The sequence below is a fragment of the Haliotis rubra genome, unplaced genomic scaffold (assembly GCF_003918875.1).
Source record: "Haliotis rubra isolate DU_JTF1 unplaced genomic scaffold, ASM391887v1 Scf167, whole genome shotgun sequence".
NCBI classification, from domain to species: Eukaryota; Metazoa; Mollusca; class Gastropoda; order Lepetellida; family Haliotidae; genus Haliotis; species Haliotis rubra.
In genome coordinates this window covers 1,637,424-1,663,782 of record NW_025765636.1, presented here as the reverse complement: position 1 = coordinate 1,663,782, position 26,359 = coordinate 1,637,424, and the positions used below count along the sequence as shown (strand labels likewise).

Here is a 26,359-nt window from a genome sequence, read left to right as displayed (position 1 = left end):
GGATATTGTTCCATACCCGGTGTCTGAAATAGATAATGAAACATTGTCGTAAAAACTGCAACGGGATGTTGTAAACTGATTACCTATATTCAAGACACGTATAAAAATAAACTGAATTTGTAACATGCAGGCTATAAGTACTGTCTGCTGCTTTTCATAAAACAAAATACTCAGCAGAAATGTGATGCTGTCGTGTAGTATTTTTGTACTAATTCTGGGGGAACAAGCCATGGAAACTGACAAACGAGATACAAACTCTGCGTGTGTGTGTGTGCGTGTGCGTGTGCGTGTGCGCTCGTGCTTTGTGTTTTGGTTATTTATTATAGAAATAGAACTTTACATGGGGCAAGCAGAGCAAATTCAGCCCTTATATCTTCGAGGAAGATCGTACATTAGCCATTTTAACTATCCCATTTCACGGGTTTTCAATGTTTTCACTTGCACCGAGGACGTACATCTAAGGTGTTGCAGGATAAACAAGAAGCCCTGGATGGCGATCCTACAATTTCAACTTTAAAGCTAATATGACACTTACCTAATGTATAAAAACAATATCCATACCGGTGAGGTGAAATTGGGTTTAACGTCGTGCTTGAGAATATTTCGCTCATATGAGGACGTGCATGCGTGTGTATGTGTATGTGCGGCTGCTTGTACTAGCCCAGACTGAAGCTGGTTTTATAGTGCTTATAGCCCACTGAGATACCATGCCGCAGTGAAGCATGAATACCCCACTCATACACAGTATACTGACTCCGAGCTGACCAGTCCTTGTTGAACCAATTAATGCCGAGCGCCAGGCAGGGACCAACAAGTACCATATTTTAACGGCTTTTGGTTTGACGTGGTCGGGGATCGAACACGCGACCTTCCGCTCTCCAGGCGGACGCTCTAACCACTACACCACGAAGGCGGTCTTGTGCAAATGGAATCTCTTGGAGATGTAGTTTCGTGTACTAAGAGTTACTTCATTCACACGAGGGCGATTGGAAAGGATGGTCATTGAAGCATTCATTCGTCACACCAAAGGCTCGGGTTTGAATCCCAACACTGCGTGAAGCCCATTTCTCCTGTGCCGCCGTGGTGTTGCTGCATTATTGCTCAAAGACGTTCACTACCATGAGTTTGGTTTCAATTGGACATAAATGGCATATACTAAATAACTGTTAGTTCATAAACTAAATATTGTTATGAGCTCTGGAAACAAATTTACAAGGCTAAAACCAAAGTCAGGGCAGGAAATACACAACTCATATCAGTCGTGGGTACTTTGTCTCAAGTTGCGTTTTATCACTGAAATGACGTGATTTATCAACACCAGTTCTGACACAGTATCTGATAACACCACCCCAAACTCTGCAGGAAAAGAGCACTAGTATAAGAAGAAACTCTTAACCATCTTCACATCCGTTGTCAAGTATACAAATTAGAAAGAAATCTCATGTGTAGGCAAACTGTTGTCCTTTGACCTTTGTCTCCAAAACCTGTAAAAGACATTGGAGTGATGTGGACTGGACTTAAGGTGGTTATTGAAGACTGACTTCGAACCAGTCAGCCACTGACTTATCCTCCCATATTATAATGTATATTCGTAATCTGAGTCCCCAGTCTTCGAGCAGATGATCTTTAAATATCTGGTCCATGCACCAGAGATATAACAAACCACGCATTTTGCTTTTGGGGTATATAATACATTCTGATGTTGGCAGAAACTACATGGCAGTCTAAAACAGGTTTCATCATAATATATAATAAATTATTTTGCAATGACAGAAACACATTCACACATGATAGACGAAAGTTGTCCTTTATTCTCCTAAATGGAACGTATAGATAACTGCACAAAAGAACAAACACAATCCAGGAAATAAAAGCTACAAGAACGGACAACATTGAATACACATGACAGTATTGAAATATATACATTTGCGTGATCATATTACTGAAAAAATACAAACATGTTCTTTCCTGATGTCATGAAATTGTGTGTTGGACTTGTTCTTCAGCAACCCATGCTTGTCCTAAGGGGCAATTGCAACTAACCGGATCGGGTGGTAAGACTCGCTGACTTGCACATCAGTTGTCGTAGTTGGTTGAATTGGTCTGGTCCATGCTCGATGTTAAACAATAGCCAAACAATAAAACGTCGCATGACAATATAAAATCAATTATTACTATACTTGTGATGTCATAAGAGAAACCAACATTATATAATATATCAAAATATATTAGTGAGTTAACACAAAACTTAAAAGCATATAAAGTAACCCAGTTGTATTAATGGTAATCGATTCTTGGAGCTTATGTGGTGTCCGTCAAGCATGATGTACACTCATTCGTCACCAACTCATGTTATTCCGGGACAAGCCGAATAGCGACTCGTACCCCTCTGGAAGGATTTCATATTCGCGCATCAACATCAGAACTACTTTAAACAAGAACGATAACTCTATTCCTGTTTGATTCTTATGGTACTTCATATCACCGACTGTATTGTTGTTTTTGCTTCTGTTTATATTTATTAAAGAATTAAACCTATTGGATACAACTAAAAGGAAAAAATGTCAAACACATATTGGAACGTATTTATTACCAGCTGTTTACCTTATATTTCCAAATGTATATGTCTTCATAGGGTTTAAAGCTGTGCATCTGGCGATATTTTAGGCTGACGTTTTGGAGGTCATTCATACATTTTTTTCAGCATATTCATTGTACAATTCATCCAGGGGTTTGGCAGCAAGGTTACAAATGAATTGAATTGAATTTATTTCTAAATAGGCCAGAGGCCAGTATACAAGTTACAATTCATATTGCAATAATGATAATAATGCACATGCAATAGGCACATCTACAATGGTACTGGGTACTGAAAAATAAATGAACAGTATTGTCTGGTGACAGAATGTTAACAACAAATAAGGATATAAGGTTAGCAACTTGGTCATTTTGAAAATACTATTTTGCACTTACGTTTACGAACTATAGCCCTACAAATGTATTTGTGATCGGATGTTGGTACAGATTGCAAGTCAACACAATGGCAGCGAATGGAATAATATTATAGGCGTAGTCTTATAGGTGTTTCTCACAGTTTTCTAGTTTTTCTTAGCATACATTTCATTACTGCCTCTTTCTTTAAGGATATTATAAACAAACTTAGCTAACTTAAGAACATTATTTTCGGACTTACTTTTCAGCAATTGTACAAACTTGTACATACTCGGATTTTGATACAAACTCTTGTCTAAATACAACTGTCTATATTTTACATACCTTGGACAAACCATTACAACATGATGCTCATCTTCCAAACAACTAGTACAAAAGGACATGCTCTATTCGATATATCTAACTTACTCCACCGTCCTTTTTCTAATAATAACATGTGAGAACTTAATCGAAATCGCGTTACGGCTACTCTATATTTAGCTATTTCTATCCTACAGAGATAGCGTTCAAATTCAAATGTTTCCTTGATGTGTAGATACAATCTAGTGTCGCTAAGCGATAAAAGCTGATATCTCCACATTTGGATATGGATATCATTTACTCTTTGTCTGAATTCATTTAAAAAGCTAGTCTTACAAGATACAGTTTGCGACAACCAGACATAGCCAAACCCGTATTGACATAATGCATCTCTCTGTAAAGTAACCCAAGTTTTACATTCTGGATTGACTATAGACATTTCTAACCAGGCATCATATACAACACGTATGTATCTATGATTTTCACAGTTAATGAGTTTTAACCAATAATGTAAGAAACGTGTACAGAGGCAAAACACCAAACTCACCATACATATAACTTGATGGTGTGGATATCTTATCTTTCAGCAATTTTTTCCAAGTACCTTAAATGAATCCGTTCAACAGCGGGTGCCTCCATAAAGCCCCAGACTTCACACCCATAGTTCAAAATAGATATAACAAGTGATTTAAACAATTCATATTGTTGGCTGAATTGGATATAGGGTTTATGACTAGTTATTCTATATAACGTAAATAATGCTTTGCTAGCTTGCCCAGACAATATTCTTTGAGCCTCCGAAAAACTACCCGAGGGGGTAAAAACTATACCCAAATATTTAAAGCTATTAACAATTTCCAATTGACTACCTGCATAATTCCAAACGTCTCTCTTAGCCAATTTACCACCCTTTCGAAACACTACAACCTTAGTTTTGTCTACATTAACTTCTAAACCCCATCGTTGGCAATATTCACGTAGCAAGTCTAGGCCCTGTTGGTGACATGGACAGTTTCACTAAATAGTACAATATCATCGGCAAACAACAATAGCAGCATCCTAACATGCGAAACATAAACTCCCAAGATCCTGAGAGGTTGATAAGTCATGAACTAAATCATTAATATAGAGAGAAAATAATATTTCTCCCTGTCTTAAACCTAGACTTGAGCCAAAAAATTTAGAGTATGTGTTATTAGCTAGTCTTACACAAGACTTGACGTCCCTATACATATTACGGATAAGACTGAGAAATCTGGAACTGAGACCCACAGAATAAAACTTAAACCATAGTGCCTGCCTATTTATGTAATCGAAAGCCTTTCGAAAATCAACGAAACTAGCGTATAAATTCATTCCCTTACTCAGAGAAAGATTAATCAAACCATGTAAAACAAATATACAATCCACAAGTGCTGTATTTTCCTCCTAAAACCAGCCTGCTCTTCGACAAGAGGATTGAATAATTTGAACACCACTGCAGCAACCCGTGAGTTAAGAATGCTCGTAAATAATTTACCAACAACTGATAGTAAAGTGATACCTCGGTAGTTATCAGGCAAGCGCTTGCTGCCTTTCTTGTGTATTGGCACGATTATGCCTTTCGTCCAATCAGTAGGAAACATTCCTGTGTGTAGAATAACATTAAATAATTTCTTGAAAACTGGAACTAAAAACCTTTCACCTTCTATCAGAAACTCGTTGATAATTTTATCGACTCCTGGCGATTTACATGTTTTTAGTTTTCTGATTGCCTTAACTATTTCCACATCATTTATATCGTCATCAAGCTGATCTACATATCGCTGGATGTCCACACCCTCCAATTCCTCTATATCTCCAACCACAACATCCCCTAGCGGAGGAGCACTACCTGGATTCAGTAAATCCTTGAAGTAATCTACAAAATTACATAACTCCGGTAAACCTTCTCTCGGAATACCCGCTTTAACTTTATTCCCGAATTTTCTAGGCTCAGTTTTACTCAACGTAACTAAGCCATTAGCTTCCTGTACATCATGATTTCTACGCACTTTCGACGACAGATTTTCCTATAACTTCTCCGACGTTCAACCATATGTTTGTCTGTCCCCAGAGTTACCCGAATCAAAATAAACCTCTTCCGCGTGCTTGAAGTCTGACCAAGATTTCTGACACTCGTCGTCAAACCATCTGCCCCCATGAGAAGCACGTGCAAGGTTACGCCGACCAACCAAGAGCGGCTCCCCTGCATATTGCATTACATCGACAAGTGTATGCACACATTTATCTATTTTAGCGTTACTAATGTCAGTTTTATCTAACATTCTACAAATATTGTCTAGTTCACCACTAACATGACTAAAATTCATCAAATCAGAAAATACATCTTTCTTCCCACTGTTCCATTTATAATAATTGCTAGATTCATTATGTAATTTATTTCCTAAAGTAGAAACATTGGTTAGCTTAAAACATAGTAACAGTGATCTGAAAATAGTGTATTGCTACTAACAGTAAAATCTGATAAAATTGGAAACATATCAATGCTTGTAATTACATTATCTATAAGGCTCTGGCCATGCTTATTGGAAAAGGTACACATACCTATATTCTTATCACTGCCACTTCTGCCGTTTACTATTCTTAGCTGATTTGACTTACAATAATTAAGCAATCTTAATCCATTCTCATTGACTACTTTGTCTTGTTTCGTAAATCTACAGTTTATACTATTGAAATATTTTTCTTCAGCCTCAATGTCATCCAGGTTATAATCCTCCGGTAATGGAAATTAGTCTATATCAGATAACGAATCAAGCTCAATATAGTCAGGCTATCAGCAGTTCCTAAATTGAAGTCACCGGTAACAAAAATATCTCCTTTTTGTTTGTATTTTGCTGTATATTCCGATAAACAGTCAAACGTGTCCAGGCCAATGATAACATCTTTACATTAAATCCCAAAGCAGATACTCAAAAATGGCGTTAAAATATTTCTCAATCTGACCATTCATGTTAAAGATTAAAGTTGATTGGTTATATACAGATATAATATTATTGCTTTGAAACTCGTAGCGATTTATAACTACTTTTCCTAAAAATGTTGTAAAGCGCACGTACAGTCTCCAAAGAAAAGGCCCACAAGATTGCCAGAAATGCACTCAGTTTCAATCTATATTTGTATATATATTTTATGTCTCTCATGAATCACTAAGTGATTGGTCGTAGTTATTTTGTATATATTTCAATTCCTATGTATATTCATGTATGCTACGAGTGAGACAGTAATAACATTTTCTTCTTCTTCTTCAGTTGGACCCATTATGCAAAACAAACGCACGTATATTTATTAATAGCTTCACATTAGGCGGCAAATTTCTGTTAGCTACGTTCTTTGTACTTTCAAAATGATGACATATATTTTTCATGATTTTTTAAACTATGACACAATGCCATAAACGATTTAAATACTCGGGATTATTTTTATCAAAGCACCGCATTTATCACGCGCGTTCTGATTGGTTTGTCGTATTTTCGCACATAACAAGCATCGAGACGGGGGCGAGTCGTCTTTCAAGTTACGGAAAGGGGCGAGTGGTGACGAATGATGTGAGTGGGTGAGTGAGTTTAGTTGTACGCGACCAATGTCACACACAAACATTCTACTACTACTTGGCACATCCATTCGACCCAGCGACAAATCTACCAAAATCAACATGAAAACTAAGTATATATATATATTACATAGATAAATAAAAACAGAATGCCTTTTCTCCAACATATTTCGTTCTTTACTCTTCAGGGAGAATCACAATCTCCCTGAAGAGTAAAGGACGAAACATGTTGGAGAAAAAGGCCTTCTATTCTTATTTATCTATGTAATATTTATGACTGAACACCTGTACTATTTTGGACATTTTGTGCGTATAGATATATATAATATAATATAGATATATATATATATATATATATATATATACACACACACACACACACACACGAAGAGTTGCAAAACTCAATACCCAACGTGATCGATCTGGTACTACTGACAACCCCCAACTGTGAGCGAAACTATGTCAATCGTCAAGGAGTAATGAGGCACAACATATGTTATTCTGTAATCGCAATCGCTAAAATAATGCATACGAAATACTAATAAATGAAACTACCAATTTCATATCATTGTAATACATGTAGAAAATCCACAGGGACAACTGGTCAGAATAGATACCCAGTCACATATTCGTGCCAAACATGGTTGATAGCATCATTCTCCCATCCTGGGACGTTGCATAAATCACTGGATAGCCTGGTCCAGACAGAGCGTGCAGTAAAACATCCAACATACAAACGTTTCAGATTCACAAGCTCAGTCTAATATGAATTAAAACAGAAGTAAAGTTCCCATGTCAAACGTGAAGAAGTTCGCTTTGTAGTTTTTAAGGGGGCCTCGATGAATTGCACCAACACTAGAACATTGAGAGTACACAAATCAATGGTGGAACACATATACCACATGTACTTGCTGCCAACAACAACCAGGACCATAACGGCTAGGGTCGTGCATTCAAGGCTGAACTTTCACGAGCCTTACATTTATAGAGAAGATGTTAAACTAGAAATACAAAATTGCTGCAACACTTGAAACACGTGAAAGCTGGGTAAAAAGATAAAAAAAAGAAGATATGTCAACAAACGAATTGCTTCTTATGGGCAGGGGTCAGGTAGAGATAAGGGGAAACTCATGAGCCTTCAGTCTCGTGCACTTAAGACGGATCAAAATCATTTCCCCATTCACGCCTAGGTCGTCAATGCAGGGATCGCGTGTCAATATCACCGAGCAAACAAGAAACGTACAAATAATACATAAAAGCAATAGAGGTGATCAGACATCTTCGAAAACAGCATGGTCCTTCGGAGAACTAGTCGGCTCAACCGGTGTTTCATAGACCTGCATATCTAACTCCTCATAAGTTGTTTCTTTTCTTTCTCTTGTGCTTTCGTCCATGCTCTCATAAAGGACTGGAGGGTGTCCGTCATCTGTAAAATACAAAAACACAGGTTTCTGAGAAATAAATGTGAGCGCATAAATAGAAATATAAGAGTTACAACTTTGGGGTTACTCACTCTGAGGGACATTTTATTTTTTCGGAGACATTTTGGAAGGACCTCCTAGAAATAATTTACATTTGATTCATTTGAGTGAGTGGGTGAGTGAGTGAGAGAGTGAGTGAGTGAGTGGGTGGGTGGGTGGGTTGGTGTTTGAGTGAGTGATGAGTACTGTTTTACGCCGTTGTTAGCAATATTCCAGTAATGTCACGGCGGGGGACACCAGAAATGGGCTTCACTGATTCATTTGAGTACTGGATTGGCATTTAAGCAAGTATACAACATGATATCTCAATAACAACTATGTAGTATATAGGGCTACAATCGCAATATGACATAATGCATTCATCACGTCAAGATCCGGGTTCGAATTGGTCTTAAGCAACCTTTGCTTGTCGTAAGAGGTGACTAACAGGATCGGGTGGTCAGGTTTACTGACTTGGTTGACACGGCATCGTATCGCAACTGCAGTTGATCACCGGATTACCTAGTCTAGACTCTAGTATTTACAGACCGCCGCCATATGGCCATTCTCTTCCCATAAAGGTTACTTGTCATATCTTCCTACCTAACCTCTGTTCTAATACGGCCATATTTCCCGGTTCTCGTAAAATCCCCTAGCGGCAAAAGATCGCAACACGAATTATCTCCCTTCTTTCTATCCAATCAGAAAACGTGTTACATCGGCTTAGATTCAACTTGACTAACACAAGCAAATGTGAGGCCACAAATATCCCCCATCTACCGGGGACGTGTGTTGATGTTACACACAAGACGTTTAATGGCTAGCTTGTCCGTTGTCAACGAGGGCGATGGAGACACCACTGATCCTCCATAACATGACTGAGTTCTGTCTAGAAGAAACGTTTGCGCATCGCGCAGGGGAAGAGGTTTAGTTTTCTCGAAGTATACGGAAATTACCGTGGCCTTGCGAATGATCACTTTTGAAACAACGTCGCTGATTGCACAACTAAATCTGATTACCTCCAATCACGAGTCTTGAACGCTCACACCATGAAAGGGCCGTATTAGAACAGAGGTTACGTAGGAAGATATGACAAGTAACCTCTGTGGGAAGAGAATGCCATATGGCTGGAAATATTGCTGAGTTCGGCTTAAACTAAACTCACTCACTCAATTAATGGCGGTTGTGCACAAAACGGAAGACAGCAAATATGGAAAATAGCCTGCACGTTGGAAGACACGATACGACCTCGAACAGTTCAAAGTAAGCGGCGAAAGTGCCAGTTTAGATCAGAGTGAAGTTCCGCCTCCCAACTTTGATTGATGAATATGCGCCTGAAGATGCCTTTAACTGTGATGAGACTGGTTTGTTTTTCCGGTGTTCAGTCGTATTTTACGGCACACGGAAGATCATTCTCAGGTCGAAAAGGGATAGGGTCTACCTAAACCGGCATGCCCTTGAGACCGGTATTTACCAGTCCCAGCGAATGCCGGTTTAGAGGCTTCCACTATTACTCAGTCTGTCGATATAACACAATCGACTCTGCTTTTAGCAGAGATTTCTTAAGAATGTGGAAAGGGTTTTGTCGTGAACATGTATCTCCGGTGGCAAACTTTATAGCAAAGGGACTTTATGTGACGGCTATATTTGTTCTTGATCCAAACGCCTTATTTCCGGACATATTTCACAATCACTGGATTGCATTTTCATTTTCGTAGATTTAGTTGGGTTGTGTACTTTGGTTTATTTGTATGAAGCCAACGTTTCTGGCAACCAGTAACCAAAGTGGAAACAATAGTAGTTTATGAAAAACGTAATTCCAAAGTTTGGTCAGATCAGATTTAACCAAAAGGTTGGTTTGGTTGTTGGTTAACGCCACCAGTCAGCAGAATTCCAGCTATATGTAAGGAATAAGTGAGTCTGGACTAGACAATCCCAGTGATCAACAACATGAGCATCGATCTCCGCAATTGGGATACGATGACATGTGTCAACGCAGTCAGCGAACCTGACCATCCGATCCTGTTTGTCGCCCTTTTCGACAAGCATGGGTTACTGGAGACCATTTCTAACCCATATCTTTACGGGTCAGGTTTGTAAGGATATAATGGTGGTAAATGTTTAAAGAAACGAGTATTCATCTGCTGCAATGTGATGGTGTCACGATTTCATCTCCAGAAAAAATCGATTTTAAAGAGCCATCGCCAAATCCCCTTGTCATCGGTCTCATCGTCCTTTTCATCATCGTCGACATCGCTATCATCATCGGTTTCTGTTACTGGCTGAGGCGAAAAAATCGCAAGTCCAACCTCCAAGCTTCAGCGGAAGTATCGTACACAGAGGCTACAGGCGAAGGACTGGACCAAAATGAACACAAGGAATCTGAGAACGTAGCTACTACTCAGAAAGATTCTGATCTGTAACACTGAATACGGTTACAAGAAAGTAGACCATCCGTTTACTTCCTGAAACAGCCTAGCCATGTATACGTCAGTCATACAGAAATACCATTCCCCAGAAATCAAACAATATCATATACAGGAAGACAAATTATTTCCTTTTTTTGTTATTTTCAGTATTTTTCCTGTTTTCTGCTTTTCGTCTCGCTACAAGGGAAGAATGGCCTTTATTTTCACTGAACCTTTGCCTTAATACGATCTCTGTGTGTCCTGGTGCCAAGGTAATACTCAGTCCACGGCTCAGATCATTCAAGAGTATCTACGGTCTAGTACAGAACAATGAGTCTCTCAAGACGCTTCCTTCCCACAGTGAATCAGTGTGAGAGTACACTGCTCAAATATTTGTATCCAAATTATATTTGTTTACAGATAAGACAAAACACATACTTCCATACCTATTCACAGTACTTCAATACTATACTTTATGGCAGTTCCAACAATCCCGAAATCTTGGCATCTGCTTATATTAAATAGCCAAAATTGATCATTAAATAGTTTATACATCTTATTAATTTCATTTTCAATTGAATGTATTACTTGAGCAGTAATTATATTCATTAGCTATGTGGGAAAACAATAACCAACTCGTAACGGGGAATGACAGATCCCTATCTTTCCCGAGTTATATCAATTATGTAATTCTCGAGCCTTGTCTTTCCCGAGTTATATATATATATATATATATTTTACGGAATTCTCGAGCCTTGCCGAGGGAATTACATCATTAATATAACGAGGGAAAGATAATTTGACATTCCCCGTCACTCGTTAGTTATTGTCTGAAACACGTCACAACTTAAATTCTGGACTCACAAAAGTCCAGAAACTCTCCGCACAGTGGGCACTTTCTGACAAGTGAGTTGACCAAATTAAACATGCAGTTGTTATGAATATATGCCAAGGATGAAAAAATGGAAAAAAAAGTGTGAAAACTTTAGATTTAAACTCGCTCGCCCATGGGCCGGCCCATGGGCGAACAGTGACCCATGGGCGAGAATGTTTAAGTTTCCTCAGAATTCATGTTTTTGGAGGTTGTAAATGATTGAGTGTATGTTTATAAGCATCATGACACAAAATTCAACTCATTTTGACTTAATTCGACTAACTTAGGGCGATATTAAAAAATCTCGCCCATGGGCGCGATTGTTTAATTTCGCTCAGAATTCATGTTTTGGAGGTTGTAAATGAATGAGTGTATGTTTATAAGCATCATGACGCAAATTTCAGCTCATTTTGACTTAATTCGACTAAGTTAGAACGATATTAAAAACTCTCGCCCATCAAATTATATATTCTGTGAGACATGAAATGAAAAATAGTGAAAAAAATGATTTTTCGTGATGTTGCATTGCTGTACCTTTACCAGTCGGAGAAATCCTTCTCAAAAGATTTATATTCCGTTGCTTGGAGCAGGCCTATATGACTATTACGCCCCATTGCTGCTAAACAACTCGTAGACCATTAGTCTGACATAGACGCAGACCTTGCATGTTCAAGTTCACAACTGATAGGGGCCGAAAACATTGAATCCGACATGAATGCAACATCTCATCTCCTAAGTAAGTGGAGTGTCTTCTACAACATTGGAGACAAGTGTATCGCTGTCCTTCTGAATAGTAGGGTATAGTCTTAAGACGTTTCAACATTGACCGGGATTCTCCGAACTTGTAACAGTCGTTTGAGAGATCAAAAGAGAAAGAGGTAGTGCGCGATGTATCTGACGGACGTATGTGGAGAACGTTTGAAGAATGTTACTGTATAAATACAATAATTGAAATACGGGTTATGATTAACAAGTACCCTCAATCTGATATCCAGAGAAATTATTGTGAAAGATGGCAGTATTTATCTTCATAAACGGGCCAAGATAAAAATACATGCCATTCATCCCCGTATTATATCCATTCTATATACAAGGGACATCGTTGTTACAGATAGGGCAAATACTTTCTTCTATAGGTATCTGCCGGTTTCACGCTACATACATGTATTCAGATTATTTAGAAAACTAGCGAAGCAAGATCTCCTCCATCACACATATAATTGTATATATACCCAGTGATTAGTGATAGCGTAGAAGCAACTTATTAAAATAAACTGCAGTAGTACTGCCATACCTAGCATCGTATTTATTACTCTCTTACATAAGGTGAAATATCACAGGGTTGTCATGGTAACGATAATTTGGCACACTATTTCTTGTCTTACTCTTTAATCAGCGATTAGAATTTAAATCAGTTTTGAGGTCAGCATGTTAAGAGAAAAGAAGTTGTAAAACGAAAAGTATTGTGATCGAATCTATTGACCTTTGTAAAAGCAAGTTTCAAGCCACCTACATAAAAACCTGTTTTCATGATAAATATCTGTTAATCCGTGGCATGATTCCGTCCATATCATGACCATGTGTTTGTGAATCACAATCAAATAGTGATGTTACAAGGCGTCCATGCCGCGTCAACAACACATGCAAACGCACGAGAATTTCAATGCGAGCCCCTACACCAATGATTCTCCGTGACCTGGAGACACTTATGATTGAGCGTATGTAGGGACCTAGTCTGTCATACAGACCCTGAAGCAAATATATCCAAGTCCACGCAAGTCTAGAAAATGTGGCAAGTCTAGATTTCCACAGCTTCAAGAATGTCTCAGGGCTCCTTTTTATTATATTTCTCTTTTTTACTATGAACTTTTTTTCTGTAAAATATGTTCATTTCAGAGACCAGTTGTTCGTCTAGTAGGGACGGGTAGAAGACAAAAGACAAAATGGATACGCGTGCTGTCATACTTTTGAATTATATGTAAACATTCGTTCTTGTCTCGGGATAAATGTATATTTTCGAGTTTTCAACCAATGTGCATTCGAAGGATATCGAAATCTAGGTTAAGCTATTTCAATCATATTTACAATTTGAAGACCCAAACAATGGTCTGTTTTCCAAATTGTTGGTTTTCACCTTACCATCCCAGTCTGTATCACAGTCACAGACCGATATTATTTCCCCTTCCGCCCAGCCTTTACTGTAATATGTATACTGCAATACTGTATATGTTGCACATATACTACACAATGTATTATGCATGTAGTCAATGCTATGCAAAGCAACGTCCACTTGTATTCAAGATTACACCTGGTTAGAGCTGCAAACAAATGTGTATTCCTATGTGTATTTTAATGAAAGTGAGGTACCAAGCAAGCAAAATCATAGTATGCATAAAAATCAAGTTGGTGCACTGGAACTCGTTATTATCGGAGGAAGCTCACAGTTTACCTGTATGGACGATCTATTGTAAGTACGTGTTGTCTATCTGTAGTAGACAGACCCGTTACCTAGCATGTAGAGCACGGACACACTTCTCGTGCATCCCACACACTCACGTGCACGTGCTTCACAACATTCACAGCGCGTTCACCGTTAACATCTGGCGGTGCGTGTCACTGACTGAAGACGTTAAGGGAGGCATTGACAACTTCATGAGGGCATATTATCATATTTATCTAAATCATATACATTGTTCTTTTGCATCACATGTGAATCTCTGCAAAAGCGCAATGTTACTGTAAACAACACAGTTTTATGCACAGTTATACTGATGTTAACATATGTAAAGCATGGAGGCATGATGACTATCGACAGTAACTTTTCATGAGATCGTGCAAGGGCATTATTGGTAATCCTAACAAGTTATCTCATGACTGTAATAGTATTCATTTGTCTTGACTCAGATTAATCACCACCTTGAGTTTAGTAGACTCGCACACTTCACCTTTCTCGCCGGCCCATCCCCATTCTTAATGAGGATGCATGACCCCGCTGGTCACCCATGACGCCTCAACTATCTTATACAAGACCAGTTGGCGGGCCCTTCGAGCTTGCGCTGCTCGGGTCCGGTAAGATCTTCATTCATGATAAATCGTGTCAACTGACAAGTTATGTGTTCTCCTATGGTCCTCATATAGCTTCCCGTCTCGATTACGATTTGTGAATCTTAAATCTGAATCTTATATGTGTTATTCAGAATGGTTGCATTGTATTCTCTCTTAATAAACAGTTTTAAAAAGGAAGTAATAAAACTATGTTTTTCAATTGTAATGCTAGAAAATAAAATGTTATATATACACATACTTCACTTTCCGAATGAAAGCATATATGAAATTATCTGCTGTGTCCATATATGAAACAACCATAGGTATGTGCTTGATGTTTAACAAATTATGTTCTTGTCACGTGTCCTCGTTGCTTGGCTAGTGGTTAAAGCGTTCGCTCGTTGATCCGGGTTCAATTTCCCATATTTGCATAATGTGTGAGGCCACCCCCGAGATATTGCTGGAATATGACAAAAAGCGGCGCAAAGCACACTCACTCACTCATTCATTGATTACAGGGTAACAGCATGCTACGGGATTCCTTCTTATCGTTTATTTGCATATCTCCTTAAAGGCATTGTAACTCTTTAATCTTGTATGAAAACGCATTTAGATGATATCAGCTTTTACTAACATTATTGTAACATGCAATTTGTATGTGTCTCTGCATGGTTCATACACGGACATGGGCGACGGCAAAATAGTCGGGGCTGCATGAAATACATCAGTCTGTCTCACAGTCCCTGAACCACATTATTTTCCCTTCTGCCAAGCTCTCTCTGTAGTGCTAAAGCCCTAAATAAAGCAAGTCTAGATTTCCTCAGGTAATCTCTGGTCTCCCTGGGGCTCCTTTTCAATTTAAATGGGCTTGTTTGTTACTATCACAATTATATGTATTGAGTGACTAAGCATTAGTCTAGAAATACTTGGACGTGTTGGTTATAATGAAGTGAGTGGGTGAGTTTAGTTTTACCCGCTTTTAGCAATATTCCGGCAATATCACGGCGGGGGACACCTGAAATGGGTTTCACACATTGTAACCATTTGGGGAATCGAGCCCGGGTCTTCGGCGTGACGAGTGAACACTTTAACCACTTGGCTACCCCACAACCCAAATAATGGCTGAACGTTTGTCAAGTTATATTTATCCATAATACCATTTGCAAGGCATTACATGTACTTGACTTCATACTCATAGGCATATTATTCATATTGGTCCACCCATTTCGATCGTTATTAAAAAGTCATTACTGCAAAATTTACACTAGTCTTTCATGTTAAATACCTGTCTTTGAAACACAACTTCTATTCTTAACTGATTTGCTTTTCAGTCACTTCACGTCCCACGCCCAGCGACGACACTGGCATTATGTGATTTACAACAGGCATTAATGTTAAATAGCTGTCTTTGAAACACAGAAAGTATTCCGAGCTGATTTGCTTTTCAGTCACTCCACGTCCCACGCCCAGCGATGACATTGGCATTATGGGATCTGACAACGGAAAACAAATGGAAGTTCTTGTGCTTATTTACTCTTTGAAGTGTAGCGTTTCTACAACTTAACACATGCTAAATGATACATAATAGTGGATAAAAAGAAACCTTGCTCTTTTAATTTAGTTTGTAAACTACTGACTGTTTTTTGCTATTGAACACTCACCGAGTACATGTTGTGACAACAACCATCTGTCGTCATATATCTCATAAAGCGAGAGCGTGTAGTGAACGCCTGTGTTTGTTCGTGCTGGTCTTTCCTTTGGGAACATGAATCTAATCAATGCCCTGTATGGTGTTTATGCATAAATCCATGTTGAGTCACTCACTCAACAACGCTGGGAGTTTTAAAAACTCTTGTTACCTTTGATCGCGCAGTGAATATCGAAGATATTCAGTCGCAGATGATATTGTGAAGCTAATTCATAACGCCATTCGTGTTGAACATGTAACGGATATTACTTCATACGTTTACACGCTCACCGCCTCCTGCACAAACTTGACAGAGAACGGTTCTCTATGAACGGTTCTATGTTCATGATAACTGTCTCTTACAGTAATATGTAGAGTTTCAAGTTAGGGTTTAGTACTACGGAAGCGTAGTAGGGCCACAAATGCGTAAACCGTTAAGCGCCTAACGACAACATAATAATGTGACATTTACGTGTAATTCATATCAAATGTGGTAATGGTGAGTGTCGACCATCTTGCGTATATAATGAGTGAGTTAATGAGTTTAGTTTTACGCCGCTCTTAGCAATATTCCAGCAATATCACGGCGGGGGACACCAGAAATGGGCTTAACACATTGTTCCCACGTGGGGAATCGAACCCGGGTCTTCGGCGTGCCAAGCGAACGCTTTAACCACTAGGCTACCCACCGCCCCGTGTATATAATGGGTTAGTGGGTAAACGGACAACACCCTTGTATATGTCTTGCGAACACTTTGACAATATTGATAACAACATGCAGTTTGACATATATAACATAATTAAACTAATATTCATGTACATGGATGTCAGTTTCTGAAGCTATCATGGGGAGTTGGGCTCCTTCGGTCGCGGAATGTCCAATGGGCGTATAAAGGATAAATAGTGTACATCATGGTTTCCAATAGATTAAAGGAAGATAAAGGTAGGAAAATTGGCAGTCCCAGTAAGATTCGTGTTGTTTAAATCACCTCTCTAAAATTGGATGACGTAAACCTATGTAAATGTAAAGGGTTATCCTGATTGCTCAGACACAATTGATCACCTTCACACATTGCACGAATTTCAACATCTAGCTCCAAAACAGAAATTGGCATTAGACTGTAACATGTTCTTCCAAACATGCAACAAGATCTCAATCACCCGATACAGATGTCTCTTCCTTTGCGATACAGAACAGGGTCAGAGATTTAGATGCTATCCGAGTACTTTTGTAGAAGCCAGAACACTGGATCCGGGAGAGATGATCACCACAAGAGGCCGTGAATGTCGCCATACTGACGAAAACACATATCCAAGATGAACTTTGTAATTTATTCTAGTATATGAAATGTACAGGACACTGTTCCATAGAGCTAAAACTGAGACAGAAAGGAATTCATCAGGAAATGAGGGTATGAAAAGTCCATATACTGAAATGGATACGCTTGCGTGATCTTATGAGCAAAACTCACAGTCATTTTCACACGGAAAAAGTGACTGTGCACAACAAAAGAATTGCATAAAATTAAGGTTACTTAAAGAATTATAAATAAAATGTTCGTAATTTGTGACTTGGGGGTGATGATGAATTTGGGGGGTGGGTTGTCACCCATTTTGATCTGGGGAGGTAGGAGGTCATCAATTTTGTACACATGAACTAGAGGGGTTAGCAATTTGTGCATATATGTATTTTAAAAAATTATGCTTAAAAATTAGAGGTGGGGGAGGGGGTCGTGGAGTTAGATTTTGGATTTTGTGCACCTTGAGCACAATGATGTTACTCGCTGTTTGCATGCTTTTTTAAACCTATCGCTTATGTTGTGTCAGTCAGGCATGTTTTACACGAACATCACAAACGAGTTCGCATGAAAACCTACCACTATTACTGGGCACATCCACTCAACCACAGCCTCATTTCTACCTACAGTCACATGCATTGTCGAGCTAGAATTGAAACTGGTTTAACAATACCTCGTGAAAAACATTCAGATCCACAAGTATGATTTCTCTAAACAGGAAAAATAGCCACAATGTAGTTGCCATAAATCTCCAAACATGTTCAAAACTAATAACATACACATAACTAGATACTAGGACCCAAATTATGTACTTTGCTATGACACAATGGACAGCTAAACAAGGTAAACCAGATAATCAAAAGGGGAATGAAGCTGTGTCAGATTCAAAGGTCACATGAAATAATTATTTGGCAATCGTAACTAGAACTAAATACATAACAACGTTTACTAAAGAACCATATACCTATCATTCAATTGTAAATCTTTTGCAAAACAAAAATGATGGTGTTATATAAAACGTTGGCTTATACCTCTATCATGTACAGAAATTGATTAATTCCAGGATGTAGAGCTGCAAAGTCAAACTGCGTACTCTCATTAAATACAATCATTATTTCATTTGCCTGTATGATGGGCTGACGGCCTCTTTACTGAAAAAATACTGTCTGTCTACCTGACTGTCTGTATAGTGATAAATGCAGAAAAGTAACAATCTATCAAACTAATAATTTCATAACATTATGATACATAATGAAAATACCCAGGGACAACACGGTCAGAATATATACCTTGTGTCACATGCGTTGGTATTAACATCCGTTCACCCCGGGATGTTGCATGCACTGTATGTCACAGAATAATCTGATCCAAACAGATCCTGAGGTTTAACATTTAACAAACAACCGTTTCAGCTTTAAGGCCTTGTCGAATGTGACGTAAAACTATGAAAAGAGGAAACGCAAAACTCAAATGTCAAATCTGATTGAAAATGGAAACAATACATTGTGATAAAGATCAATGCTATACATAATAGTTGGTATCACATACAAAGTTTCATCTTTCTGGTCCTGATGGGAAATCCATAGAAGGGACATTGTCGCTTTGTCGCCTATTTTAAGGTTTTCCTACACATCTTAGATGAGGCAGCAATGAGGCGACATATTTTCACCTTGAAAATTGTCGCTATGTCGCATTGTCGCCTTTTGGATGAATAAAAAAATATTAATCAAAGCGCGACAATGTGACATAGCGGTAAAAGGCAAAAATGTCGCATTTTCGCACTTTGGTCAAGTGTGTCACTTTGGCTGTGTACAACAGTGCCCCTTCTAGGATTCCATACGTGACAGCAGACCATGGGGATGAATGCATGCAAAACAACGAATCTTGATGAGCTTTGTAGAAGAGGCGTTGATAAATCTGAATGTATACACCACATGTACCATCATAATGGCTAGGATCTGGAATTCAAAGTAGAAGTTTCCTTGCCTTGTAACATATTCGAAATCACACCCTCAGAGTCTGGCACCTAATTAGGTGGAATCCGTGCCAAGTAACACTGATCAGAGGGGTACACAAAGTCAGCAGTCTAGACTACCAGTTGTCCAACTTCCATTTTGTGGAAGCCGCGGTGGCTGAGCGGTCTAGGCGTCTGACTTTGTGTGCTGGCGATTAGGTGCCTGACTCTGAGGGTGTGGTTTCGAATCCCAGATGGGACTCAACCACAAAAAAGTACTAGAACCTGTACTTTACTGAGAAAGTGTAATCCCAAATATAACATATGTTACATTTGACCACTTTCTAAAATGGCATTGTGTATTTCTTTCCTTGTCTTGTTGTTTCACAGACGATTTTGAAAATGCAGTTACACTGGAAACATCGGGGTAATGAAAGTCACGTGGATAGATAGAAATTCAGAGGAAAGTCAGAAAATGACTTACTTCTCCGGCACAGGAGCAAGAAAACCGAGGCTTGAGCTTATTTGACCTACAGTCACACACAATGAAAGCAGACAATAATGCTATTTTTCACTTTGAAGTGAACTCTTCGATATGGTATCAATATCGCAGAGGACACAAGAATTGTACATATGATATATAAAGCAAAAGAAGTTATCAGACATCTTCTCTAATAACATGGTCAAGAGAACCTATCGGCTGAAAAACAGTGTTTTCATACACCTGCATATGTAACTCCTCATAGGCTGTGTCTTTTCTTTCTCTTGCGCTGTGGTCCATGCTCTCGTACATATTTGTGTTGTGTCCGTCATCTGTAAAACACCAAAACTCAGGATTTATGATCAAGAAATATAAGAATTACATTATCGTTGTTCATCACTCTGAGGAACCGTTTATTTTCTCTGCGAGATTGTAATGTCCTAGAAATCATTTACAAAGGCTCATTACGTACCCCACTGAGGTTTGAGCATGTACATAATATAGAATGTCAACAAATGAACTACGTATCATGTGAGATTACCACTACAATATAAAATGACTCTATGACAATTGAAATGAAGGTGACATGTTGGAATACAAACATTTACGAGGTGTAAGCATGCCTACTTACCAGACTGGGGTGGAGCTGCACTACTGCAACAACAACAGAAGAAACATTTATTGAAATATATGGATATTCATTAAATATATAGAAAAAATAATTTTGGGATGCAGTGTTTCATCACAGCACAAAGACGGGAGCTACTGCTTAATGTCTGTTTATAACGTTATAATTAATGTAAATGCGCATGACGTCACAATGGCTGTTGCATGACGTCACTGACCAATTATCAATCATTGTAGGTACACAATGGTGGGCATTGACTACCACAAACAAAAATATCAAATAGAATTACTCACTCTGTTGTCCGAGTCTTTTGGGTCGTGGCTTTTCCGACACACTGCAGCTGCTACAAGACCAAGGCATATTGTCACAACGCAAACGCCAACGCCAACGCCAACGCCAACGCCAAAGCCAACGCCAACACCAGCACTGAACGTTGACCCTGAAAGTTCCACGGAAAAGGACATTGCATGTTATACTGTTATGTTCCTTTCTATTCGTCATCATCAATCAATAAGATTTGCACGCAAGAGGCGAAAAAGCAGTGGTTATCACCAGGAATGGAATGGTCACAGAAATACACCAAAAGTTACTTTGTATTGTGAACTGTGGCGACGTTACCACAGGTGACATGATACAGAGCACGTATTAGAACATCACCTTTATTTACAGTAACTTTTTTGTTTCATGTGACACATGTCACATTCGTGAATTCTCTCATTGCAAGTACAAACAATTTTGACAATTGGGGTTACAATAACATTAATTATCCTAGAAAAATAACTTTCAAAACCAAGATGGAAAAGACTATTTCTGGTTTTACGACAGAATTGACGGCACAAAATTGAAGAAAGTTAAATGTCTTTATTGTTACCATCGACGTGAAGCAGAGCCGTGTTCGTTCTCAGGATGGTTCCTTCGTAGAATCCAACACAATACATTCTCTTCATATGGAACTCTCTTGTGACTTCCACTGAAAGACGACCCACAGTAACAGTAAGTCCTCCGGCTTCACGAGTTGATGAAGAGGCGCCAGTTGTTATAATGTCGTCATCCTTCATCCACGTTATGTTGGACGGTGGTTTGGTCGGGTTTGTCTCACACACCAACAACATCGTGTCGCCTTCAGTCAGATTTAGCACATGTGTTGTGGAAGTCAACAAGTTGATCGTCTTCAGTGGCACTTTGGAAGAACATAAAATACTGACTTTACTTTTACTTCACCTTGTATGAAAGTTTTCGTTCGTCACAATGTTGGTGAATCTGCCTACCTAAGCTTAAGGGGGCACTGACCTATCTGTTTGAGACAATATGTATACGCATATATGTATGTCAAATGGACCGTGTCAATATAGTTCTTCAACCTTAACAAACAGACAAAAATAACGGTGCATGCCCATTGGATGACATTATTTCGAAACATCCCTGACGGTTCTTGCCTGATTTTCATGAAGTCTCGAGCTAAATGATTATTCTGAAGAATCATGGTCATATTGAAAATAAATAGTTGCCATGTGTCTCAGCTGACACGCCAATGTACAATACAACTTAATGCCAATGTGATAAAATAGGCTACATGACCAGGGGAGAAACTATCACGAGTTTTGTGTCAGCTTTAAATTGGTGGAATATTGTCACACAAATGTGGATATTAACAGACATAGCCCTCGAAACTCATCACTACCTGAAAATGAAATCTGAAAGCTTTTGGCGGTTATATTTTCGATATTAGAATAGATTCACCACACTTCATTTACGTCATCGTTGGGAAGTTCTTTGATGCCAGAAAGACAACACTAAGTGTTAAACAAACCTTCTCGTTAGAGGCGTGATTGTGGAAAATGTGATCCACATCGGCTATTCATAAAATAAAATCGGCCTAGATATTACAATCACTTTACAATTTCACTAACAAATCTGTTCCTGTATTTGGCAGATCACGTAAACCTTTAAGAAAGTTCCAAGTGCATTCAAACATAATGAAAGATTATTATGCTGAGATTATAAGCCAACGAAGTTAAGAACGTACATAGACTTCTAATCCTAACATTTTACTCACTGGGAGATCAGTGCCCCTTTAAGGGCAATGGAAGTTTCCAAGTTTGCAAAAATCAGCATCTATGTTATTTAATGCAACAAAGAGGTTTTACATTTCCTTATGTTCCAGTTATGTATATTATTACAAAAGAAACTCCATAATGTGAAATTCAGTTAATAAACACATCCAGTTACATGAGGTCGTTTCAAATGAATGCGAATATTAGACGAAATAGGATTAAACGGTGCCTGAAGATGAAGATGTATACATATTTAACTCTAACCCGGAAATAGTTATTTGTGCGCAATAGAAGATTTATCAAAGCAATAAAACCTGCCAAATATTTTTCGGTACTCCATTGAACATTGCATCAACATAATATCTCTATCCGTGATTGGTATGACACTTACCATTGACATCTAGGACTACCGTGTTGCTCCTCTCAAAAAAAGGTTCGGATAAACATGTCCAGTTCGAATTCTGATGTGTGCGGTATTCGACGTCAAGAATTGTCAAAGCGAATGGTCCGTCTCGTGGACATCTGAAGTTATAGATATCCGGCCGGTTGAAAAAATATCTGCATTCGTCATCAGTGTATGATCTCACTCTGAATGAAGACGTTCCGTTTTGTAGCTGTGCGGTCCAGATGGCGTAATAATACCTTCCGTAATCATCACTGCAGGTGAAGGTGAATGGTTGGCCAGCGACTGCAGTAGTGGAGGACCCTGTCAGGTTTACTCGTCCTGTGGGAGAAGGTGTGAGATGTGATTGAAATCATCGACATGACGAGAACTACAGGTATCTTTTGTTGATGCCTGTTTCCATATCCAACATTACACGACATTACACTGAGTTACACATCCGTACTTGTCTGGTTTCAAATTCGTTGTGCCTCCAAGTTGTGTATTAGAAGGCTGAGCTCACACTGAAACACCACTATCAAACCGTCATCTAACTGAGGTGGAGAATTATATGAAATATGATGAATATGAAATAGTGGTTACCTTCGCATGCAACAGGAAGGGTCGCAAGTAGAAGAAGAAATATCCCCGTCATATTCTGAAACGGACATTGTATGCATCAAATACTGATTTGAGATATAAATACCAACATGAATTCTGACTACATTTGTGAAAACAAACCTGTCGTCATGAGGTAATTTGGTATGGGGGTGAAATGGCGTTCAGGATTATTGACCACATATAGCAAGGTGCATGAGACACAAAAACACAGCTAAAACTGCAGTATAATGGCTTACTAATGGACGCTCCCATGCTGCCTATACCCAGTTTTGTAATAGAGGACTGAATACATGTTGGATGGTTGGGTAGGTTGTGTGGTAGCGTTCGAATGAGTACCTGCTGTGTGCTGGTGTCACTGCTCTTCATCTCCTTGCCACAGACTGATATATGTGAATGATAAGTCTAAAGATTCTGTCCTTATGTCGGTTTCAGATCAGAAGATGTGGAAGACATTGGCTAGTGAATAATGAAGGAAGACATCAGCGACATGATCTGTCTTTAATACAGTGTTACCGATTAGCTGTAAGATTGGATACAATTATACTTTCTTAGTTCGTGTTTTGACACGAAAATAAAAATAAAATACATTTCTCATCTATATATGTGTACTTACAGCGCTGATATTCTCACCTACGCATGAATTTCCCAGGTGGCACGAACTACTGATAGGACCAAGTATTATCACAGCCGATGTTCTCACTTGTACATGTGCTTCCACAGTTAATATACTCGCATACACTTCCATGCACATGGACGTACGCAGTTCAAATATTACTCTGAACTTCAGCTGATCTACACCCATAGACAAGCACCAGTAAGTCTTCAACAGATGTACGCAAACGAGTACTTTCTCAGGACTCACACACCCTGGGCCTGTTCTCACACAAACAGCTGATAAGTAGAGATTATATATACTTACATATACACATACTTTCCCAGCTCATGAATATGTACGTATACATCTGCTGCATATATCTGCTTCTAAAAGTGACCTGCTCACATACACATGTATGTACTCAGCTGATAAACAGACCAACAAAGGCACTTCCCCTAGCTAATAGAACCACATGAACATGTTCTCCATTGTCAATATATTCACATACACTTCCTCAGCTGATATAAACACATAAACAGGCGATAGACGAGTACTACAACAGTTGACACGCCCATGGAGAATATTCTTACATAACTAGTCCTTTAAACAGATGACATGCAGACACTGTCATGTGCTTAAGGAGATTATATTCATGACATGTGACATGCGCACATGCATTTCACAGGCTGCTTGGTGGCCTAACCTCGACTATCAGATAGCAATTCTGCACACCCACACAAACACACATCCACCAAAACAGCTGAAATACAAACACAAACATGTACTTACAGAGATGATGTTGTCATATCAACATGTGATTCCCCAGCTGACATACCCTTGTAAACAAGCACAAAACTACAGAAACATGCACCCCACCCGCTAGATCACGACGAGGTAACAAGGAAGTAAACTGAAATCAGTTTACATTATGTATGCATCATATATCATGTGCACATGCACTCAACAAGCAGCTTTGTTGACTACCCTTGCCCCAAATACATATATATAGTAATTGATATGGTAAGGTGTAACGTTAAACATGAGTACCCCATTCGAGCCTTCCTTGTTAACTTAACCGGGAAGACCGGTTTACCTAAGTATACGCTCTGGTTCATCAAGTTATTTAAACTTCCTGGTGTGCTATACAAACATGTACTTACAGAGATGATGTTGTCATATCAACATGTGATTCCCCAGCTGACATACCCTTGTAAACAAGCACAAACCTACAGAAACATGCACCCCACCCGCTAGATCACGACGAGGTAACAAGGAAGTAAACAGAAATCAGTTTACATTATAATAGCATCATATATCATGTGCACATGCACTCAACAAGCAGCATTGTTGACTACCCTGGAGTATGAGATAACACCCTTGCCCCAAATACATGTTTATAGTAATTGATATGGCAACGTGTAACGTCAAACATACGTACCCCATTCGAGCCTTCCTTGTTAACTTAACCGGGAAGACCGGTTTACCTAAGTATACGCTCTGGTTCATCAAGTTATTTAAGCTTCCTGGTGTGCTATATGTAATCGATCCTAATCTATCAGTGAGTCAATATGAGCATGCTTTGCATCTGTGCACTAGTTCATTGTTGCATGACGTCCTTCAAATCTTTCAGATACAACCCAATTAGTTCCCACACCTTCTTACAACAAGACTCTAGATTTGTGACAATTGACTTTATTTTAAAGGACAGCTGCCACGGCACTGCTGGGGATTAAATCAACATTAATCAACATTACCAAAGCCTTGTTTCTGACATAACAAATGACAAAACTACAAAACAAAAACCTAGTTGATAGTAGCCACACCATAACATACAACCCTGTTGTTGAACATACATAGCAAAGTAAACAGAATCCCTAACAATTGTCACCATCATTATGCACATGGAATCTCTTGGAGATGTAGTTTCATGTTCCTAGTGTTACTACATTAACACGGGGGCGATTGGAAAGGATGGTGATTGAAGCATTCATTCATCACACCAAAGGCTCGGGTTTGAATCCCAAC

The 26,359-nt window shown here is 38.8% G+C and overlaps 1 protein-coding gene across 2 annotated transcripts in view; it reads right to left on the bottom strand.

Moving 5' to 3' along the window:
* Positions 1-26,359, bottom strand: part of LOC124272202 — a 129,964-nt gene that overhangs the window by 79,190 nt on the left and 24,415 nt on the right. Inside the window, exons 1-2 of one of the 2 annotated variants that reach the window (XM_046707356.1) lie at positions 25,124-25,212; positions 23,722-23,776 (exon numbers count right to left, since the gene is read on the bottom strand). The exons of the other annotated variant lie outside the window; for it this stretch is intronic. Of the exons in view, the coding sequence (XP_046563312.1) occupies positions 23,722-23,773 (52 nt within the window). The 5' untranslated portion in view covers positions 23,774-23,776; positions 25,124-25,212. Of the gene's footprint in view, positions 1-23,721; positions 23,777-25,123; positions 25,213-26,359 lie in introns of those variants that run through there. 2 annotated transcript variants of the gene reach the window in all.